Here is a 7,971-nt window from a genome sequence, read left to right as displayed (position 1 = left end):
GCGGTTGTAGTCGAAATGCAACTCCAACAGCCCCACTCAGCTCGACTCAGCCGCGTTGGTAGTGGAAAAGTGGCATAAGAGTCCTTAGTGTCCAGGTGAGTGAGAGTTGAGTGGAGAGCGGTGGAGATTGCATCATCAGTGGACCGATTGGCCCGATATGCAAATTGATATGGGTCCATGGAGGGCGGGAGGATGGATTTGATGTGCTGCATGACTAACTTCTCAAAGCACTTCATAATGATGGGGGTCAGTGCCACAGGGCGGTAGTCGTTGAAGCAGGATGGAGAGGCCTTCTTTGGAACAGGGATGATGGTGGTGCTCTTGAAGCAGGTGGGAACAACAGCTTGCCTCAGGGAGGTGTTGAAGATGTCTGTGAGCACTTCTGTGAGCTCCTTTGCACAGTCCTTTAGCACATGACCTGGAATGTTGTCAGGTCCTACAGCTTTGTAGGTGTTGATCCTGGAGAGGGATCTCCTCACACTGGCTGGAGACAGGGACAGCACCTGGTCATCTGGAAGGGGTGGTGTTTTCTGTGCAGGCATGCTGTTGTTGGCTTCAAACCGTCCAAAGAAGTTATTTAGACTGTTCAGCAGAGTGATATCCTTGTCACAGGTCTGTGGTTGAGGTTTATAGTCCGTGATGGTCTGTATCTCCTGCCACAGGCTCCTTGTGTCTCTGCTGTCAGTGAAATGATGAGCTATCCTGCTACTGTACTGCTTCTTTGCTAGTCTGATGCCATGGGACAAGTTGGCTCTTGCTGATCTCAGACCAGACTCATCACCTGCTCTGAAAGCAGCGTTCTGGGCTTTCAGTAACCGATAGACTTCCCCCGTCAGCCATGGTTTCTGGTTGGCCCATACTGTGATGGTCTTAATGTCTGTGACATCATCAGTGCATTTACTAATGTAGGCTGTAACAGTGTCTGAATACTCCTGGATGTTGATCTGGTGGTTGTAAGTGGCTGCCTGCTTAAACATGTCCCAGTCTGTGATGTTAAAGCAGTCCTGAAGTGCTGAGGAAGCACCCTCTGGCCACACCCGTACCTGCTTCTGGACCGGTCTGGTGACTTTGACCTTCGGCCTGTATGCTGGCATTAGCATAACAGTGATGTGATCTGAAGCACCGAGATGGGGGAGGGATGAGGTCTTGTATGCTCTTCTCAGTGTAGTGTAAACCTGGTCCAGTGTGTTGTTTCCCCGTGTTGCAAAGTCAATGTGTTGATATAATTGAGGAAACACTGTTTTGAGATTTGCGTGGTTGAAATCCCCAGCTACGATGAGAAGTCCCTCTGGATGGGCTGTCTGTTGGTCGCTGATGGCGCAGTACAGTTCACTCAGTGCCTTGTCCCTATCGTTGTTGTTGCAGCTGGGAGGAATGTAAACTGAACAAGCAGGATGGCAGAAAACTCCCTCAGTAGATAGAAGGGCCGACATTTGATGATCATAAACTCCACAAGGAGTGAACAGTGTCTGCAAACTACCACAGCATCCTGACACCAAGCATCCCTGATGTAAACACAGACCCCGCCGCCGCGGGTCTTACCTCCTTCAATGAGGGCTCTGTCTGCTCGATAGCCTGTTAGCCGGTCGAGCTGGATGGCGGAGTCCGGTATGCTGCCATTGAGCCATGTTTCCGTGAACACAAAAACACAGCACTCTCTCTCAGCCTGCTGGGTCGCTCTCAAAAGGTGAATATAATCCAGTTTGTTATCCAAGGAGCGTACATTGGCGAGTACAATGGACGGTATAGCTGGCTTGTGTGGATTAGCCATTAGCCTGGCTTGGATACCCCCGTGCTTTCCCCGCTTCTGCTTCCTCTTGCACCGCCTACGGCGCTTCCTCTGCGGGTGTGCAGCAATAGTGGGGGTCGATGTCAAAGCGGGCCCCCGGAGTAGGCCGAGGTCATGTAGCTCCTTAGCGTGTACTGGGTTTAACTTACAGAAAAAAAGTGTTGCCAATGTCAAAAAGAGTCCCACGGCTGTATGTGCGCCTCGGTACGGACAAACACGATGAAAACATACCATCACTCGAGCACACCGACAAAGACAAACATGTAAACACCACATTATAAGGGACAGAGAGGAGCCGCTACGTCTGCACGCACCGCCATTTTAGTGTTGAATAAAGTTGTGTGTGATGAATAAAGTTGTGCTTTCTTTCTTATATCCTTCCTGTCAGCTCAAACCAATCTGGCCATTCTCCTTTGTTTTTTTGTACCATTCTGTGTAAACTCTAGAGCAGTGGCGGCTGGTAGTCTTTCAAACAGGGGAGGCTGGTCGGTTAAGATATTTCCAGATTTTAAAAGAAAAAACATCAATTTTGCCCATACTCTTGCCTCTGATCTGGCTGATTGTTGGCAGGGTTACAAACTGTGAAATAACATGTTCTTTTGGCCCATTAGCCCATATAGGACAGTAGTCCAATATACATGATGGTGGTGTCGGGGGGGGGGTATATTTTAACATTTTATATTTTAAAATTGTGGCATGTTTTTTAAAAATTGATCATTATTGAAAGCAGCTCTTTGTCAGGAACCTCAGCAGTAACCTCAGCAGTAGAGCTGGGTGCCACACATTTCATTCAATGACACTTTCCCTATATTTTACTTATTTTGACTGAGAAATGTTTTATTGGCAATTTTGATAACCCTTCACTTTTAATCCAGGTCTGTAGTGTGAAATGTTCTCGGCTGTGTTTTTGTTTAAAAAATGTTTTCCAAATTGTAGCTGTGTTTAATTCATATCCAGAAAAATATATATTCCAATATAATATACTCAGCATAAACATTTTAAATAGATTCTATATTTTTGGTCCATCCATGACATATTACTAAAGTAGCCTATTTACTGTTGTTGATGTGGGTCACTTGCTGTTAGCCAATTCACTTTCTCGTACCAGGAGAGCTGAAAGGAACGAGTATTATTCCCTACCTTTTTCACCAAGTCAATTTGAGGCGTTGGTCTCTTTAATTTTAATTTTTTCCTCGAAAGGAAGACTGGCAAATGGCTTCGCCAAAATTAAATCAGCAATGCTTGGCATCCGTGCGCAGCTTTCTTGCTAGCTGACTAGCCCCCTCAAGTTCAGTCACTCAAATAAACAAAATTTCTGGAACTAAGATAGCAAACTTGACAACACTATATTTACACTTTATTTACAATGAAAATATATACAAACTAAAAAAGCTGGTAGAAACCGTATGTAATGAATGAAATCGAAATGTAAGCTGAGCTCTTACAATACACCACAGCACTTGCGAATCCGCATGGGACTGAACTGAGAGTCACTGCTGCCTGTCTATAGTTGAAACGAGCTGTCAATCAAAGAAAATATCCGGCCGCTTTCACCAATCACCAGTCTCCTCGCGGAAACTGCCATGTCCCTCCCATGTGAGGCTCGGAGTCCGTAGGCGGGCATTTTCACAGTATTTGTCCAATAACCGTCTTGCATTTTGAGATTGAAAAGCGCAGAGCTCCCAAATGCCATTGAAGTCCACTGAGGCTGGGAGTCCGTGGGAGTCCGTAGGCGGGCGTTTTCGCAGTATTTGTCCATTAATCGTCTTGCATTTTGAGATTGAAAAGCGCATATCTCCCAAATGCCATTGAAGTCCACTGAGGCTGCACTGCATCGTGCTGTCATGTGGGGGAGAAACTCACGCGCACATTAAAGTTATAAGGGCATTTTTAGAGGAGGCTGAGCCTCCCTCGTTGTCTTAGAGCAATCGCCCGTGCTCTAGAGACTCATATGTGAAATTCCCAGATCAGCAGTTTCTGAAATCCTCAAACCAGTCCATCTGGTACCAACATTCATACCACGATCAAAGTCAGAGAGATCAGTTTTGTTTCATTCTGATGTTTGATGTAAAAATTAACTGAAGCTTTTGACCTATATCTGCATTTTCTATTATATTGTGCTGCTGTCATGATGCATGAATTACAGTTGTACAGGTGATCCTAACAAAGTGGATGTTGAGTGTAAGTCCATTCATTTCCATATAATATTTTGGACAAAACTGTTCCCAGGAATTGAAGGAGGAGCTTCAGAGTTACAGTCGCAGCTCCTTCCCACCTCCTCTTACCCAGTCCATATCATCAGTCCAGGGTGTAACATGAAAACATGAGTGATCTATCAGTTTTTTATTTTTGCTTTCTTTTTCTAAAGTGGATTTCTGGATCAGTGTTTCAATAGATGGCTTGTGTGAAAATTTACTTGTGTTCCAACCCTCATGGTATGTGCACTTTTTCTTTTTGGTTGTCAAGTATTTATTTTCTGTTGTTACGATGTGTAGTAATTAGTGTCATTAAGTAGGATATGCTGTTAAAATTTGAAGTATGGATTGCACACTACAGACTGTGGATTGTGCTACAGACTTCTGCTGTATGTTACCAAAAAAGAATGGATTTTTATGTTGCATATACTCTATATTATTCTGTTGACAAACATGATCAGGACTCTTTTATATGTTGACTGTGTGTTTCAGACTCTGTCACAGAAAGGAAGGTTCTAAGAGAGCATGTGTTCCCTAAAATAAGGGACTACTGCAGACGTACACATGGAGTAGACTTCAGGGCAAGTAATTTTTATGCATTTTTTTATTTTCTCTGATTTAAACTGACCTTCTTGTGTGTAGTTTTTATTCTTGACAAAGACAAGTACTTGTGTCAGTTGACATGAGAGGAGTAATTGTGTAGATATAAAAGCACAAGTCCATAAAATTGAATGTATTTTTCCCTGGAAGCTTTTTGTCCAACTCTGCCCAATCATTTATGCTTTTTAATTATTAAAGTCAAACAGATTCTGGGTAATACTATATTGATATTGTTGAAGCACCATATGTTTCATAAATGCAAACAAATAAAGAGAAACAAAGGAAAGATCATATGATAAGTTGTCATTATTTATAGATGATTCACTCAGTCAGGCTGAGTAATATTGATGATCTCCTTTGTGCAGTTTATTGACCCTTTTGAAACGCCAAAGCCAAATCAGTGGCCAACACAGCAGGTGCGATTCCAGTTAATTGAGGAGTGTCGGCAGAATTCGCTGGGCCCTTTCTTTGTGGTAACTTGAGCTTATTTGTCATTTCCAACTCAGTATACAAGTAGAATCATTTAATCATTTATCAGTTTATGCCTGCTCATTCACATGGACATATTTTCTCAATGGTATGCTGCAAAAGCCATTTAAAGAACTTACAAACATTTTGTGAACCAGCCCATACAAAATAATTTTAATTTTCAAAATTACACCAGAATTTGGCTTATTCCCTGTTCTTTAACCAAAATTAGTACAAAGTTAAGCCACAACCAAATTTAGGGTTGTGTCCCAAAGCCAAATTTTGGTTTCCAACCTCAGGTCAGTTGACCAAATTTTGGTTGAGCTGATACTCTCAGGAATGAAAAGCAAGCTCTAAACCAAATTTTGGTCAAGAGAATTCTCCAGTCTGCAGTGAATAATTACAAGTCCAGAGTTGGTGGATGCTTAAGCTTGAAAAATTCCTAAGTGCCACCACATGAGGAAATGTGAGAAAATTGTGTATACAGAGCAGTGATAAATGTCTTGAATTGTTGTTGTTGTTGTTCAGCAAGGTTGTTATTTGTGTGTTCAGTTATTTTCAGTGACAGACTATTTGTAAAAGGTACATACATGTGCAATTGTATATACATGTGCATACCCTGGTAATATACAGCTCTGGAAAAAATTCAGAGGCCACTGCAAAATTATCAGTTTCTCTGGTTTTATAGTACACAGATTATGGTTTTATAAGACCATAATACACAGAATTTGCATGCTGTAGGAGCAGCAAGAAACCTTAAAACAAATTTAAAATTAAAAATGACACAGACCAGGAAGCAATTTGTGGTGCTCCACTGTGCCGATGAGGGAATCGTGCGCGGTGGTGTCGTGGCAGTCGGTGGAGTCGGTCATTGGGGTGTATGCAAAGTGTTTACAGCGGGCGGTGTTCAAACACACAGTATTTTTCTTGAGAGTCACCTGCTGGGACTATTTTAAAGCTACAAGAAGCATTTGAGATTATTCAGTTCAATCTAAATTCTTTTAAGTTCTTAAGAGAAGACAGCTAAAACTATTTTTACCAGAACCCTGCCTGGTTTCATTCCTCGACCCAACTTTACATTACAGGGCAGGCCATTAGTTTGCTGGGCTTGATGCTGGTGGAAAACCTGTCTTTTAAATTTATGAAAATTACTCACCAAAATTGAAGTTAAGGTTTAGTTTTTACCTTAGTTTTTTGCCTTTTTGGTGGCAATCTTTCAATCATTCTTTAGTTGACATTCAAGGAATAAATTGCAAAAAACAAGCTGGAGGTTTTGATTTTAAATCTTGAACTGAACACTTACCTCAACCAATACTAAAATGAAATAAATAGTATAATGTAACAACAAAATAATAATAAAATATCATAATTAGATGTAAGAAACCACTTAAGGTAACACCAAGGCAACTAACAATGAAAAAGCATTACCCTAATTGGTGCAAAGCCTGCATGCCCTATCAGAACATTTAATTCTACAACCCTGATTCCAAAAAAGTTGGGACAAAGTACAAATTGTAAATAAAAACGGAATGCAATAATTTACAAATCTCAAAAACTGATTTTGTATTCACAATAGAACATAGACAACATATCAAATGTCGAAAGTGAGACATTTTGAAATTTCATGCCAAATATTGGCTCATTTGAAATTTCATGACAGCAACACATCTCAAAAAAGTTGGGACAGGGGCAATAAGAGGCTGGAAAAGTAAAAGGTACAAAAAAGGAACAGCTGGAGGACCAAATTGCAACTCATTAGGTCAATTGGCAATAGGTCATTAACATGACTGGGTATAAAAAGAGCATCTTGGAGTGGCAGCGGCTCTCAGAAGTAAAGATGGGAAGGGGATCACCAATCCCCCTAATTCTGCGCCAACAAATAGTGGAGCAATATCAGAAAGGAGTTCGACAGTGTAAAATTGCAAAGAGTTTGAACATATCATCATCTACAGTGCATAATATCATCAAAAGATTCAGAGAATCTGGAAGAATCTCTGTGCGTAAGGGTCAAGGCCGGAAAACCATACTGGGTGCCCGTGATCTTCGGGCCCTTAGACAGCACTGCATCACATACAGGCATGCTTCTGTATTGGAAATCACAAAATGGGCTCAGGAATATTTCCAGAGAACATTATCTGTGAACACAATTCACCATGCCATCTGCCGTTGCCAGCTAAAACTCTATAGTTCAAAGAAGAAGCCGTATCTAAACATGATCCAGAAGCGCAGACGTCTTCTCTGGGCCAAGGCTCATTTAAAATGGACTGTGGCAAAGTGGAAAACTGTTCTGTGGTCAGACGAATAAAAATTTGAAGTTCTTTATGGAAATCAGGGACGCCGTGTCATTCGGACTAAAGAGGAGAAGGACGACCCGAGTTGTTATCAGTGCTCAGTTCAGAAGCCTGCATCTCTGATGGTATGGGGTTGCATTAGTGCATGTGGCATGGGCAGCTTACACATCTGGAAAGACACCATCAATGCTGAAAGGTATATCCAGGTTCTAGAGCAACATATGCTCCCATCCAGACGACGTCTCTTTCAGGGAAGACCTTGCATTTTCCAACATGACAATGCCAAACCACATACTGCATCAATTACAGCATCATGGCTGCGTAGAAGAAGGGTCCGGGTACTGAACTGGCCAGCCTGCAGTCCAGATCTTTCACCCATAGAAAACATTTGGCGCATCATAAAATGGAAGATACGACAAAAAAGACCTAAGACAGTTGAGCAACTAGAATCCTACATTAGACAAGAATGGGTTAACATTCCTATCCCTAAACTTGAGCAACTTGTCTCCTCAGTCCCCAGACGTTTACAGACTGTTGTAAAGAGAAAAGGGGATGTTTCACATGGCCTTGTCCCAACTTTTTTGAGATGTGTTGCTGTCATGAAATTTAAAATCGCCTAATTTTTCTC

The 7,971-nt window shown here is 41.9% G+C and overlaps 1 protein-coding gene across 3 annotated transcripts in view; it reads left to right on the top strand.

The window, feature by feature from the left end:
* The first annotated feature begins 4,096 nt into the window (after positions 1–4,096).
* Positions 4,097–7,971, top strand: part of LOC132887400 (NACHT and WD repeat domain-containing protein 2-like) — a 47,498-nt gene continuing 43,623 nt past the window's right edge. For all 3 annotated transcript variants that reach the window (XM_060922870.1, XM_060922874.1, XM_060922875.1), the window contains exons 1-3: positions 4,097–4,224; positions 4,477–4,565; positions 4,950–5,057. In XM_060922870.1, coding sequence (XP_060778853.1) covers positions 4,185–4,224; positions 4,477–4,565; positions 4,950–5,057 — 237 coding nt within the window. In that variant the 5' untranslated portion in view covers positions 4,097–4,184. The remainder of the gene's footprint in view (positions 4,225–4,476; positions 4,566–4,949; positions 5,058–7,971) is intronic.

Source organism: Neoarius graeffei, chromosome 6 (assembly GCF_027579695.1).
Source record: "Neoarius graeffei isolate fNeoGra1 chromosome 6, fNeoGra1.pri, whole genome shotgun sequence".
NCBI classification, from domain to species: Eukaryota; Metazoa; Chordata; class Actinopteri; order Siluriformes; family Ariidae; genus Neoarius; species Neoarius graeffei.
The sequence above is the reverse complement of the archived record's forward strand: the minus strand, read 5'-3'. Positions and strand labels throughout refer to the sequence as shown.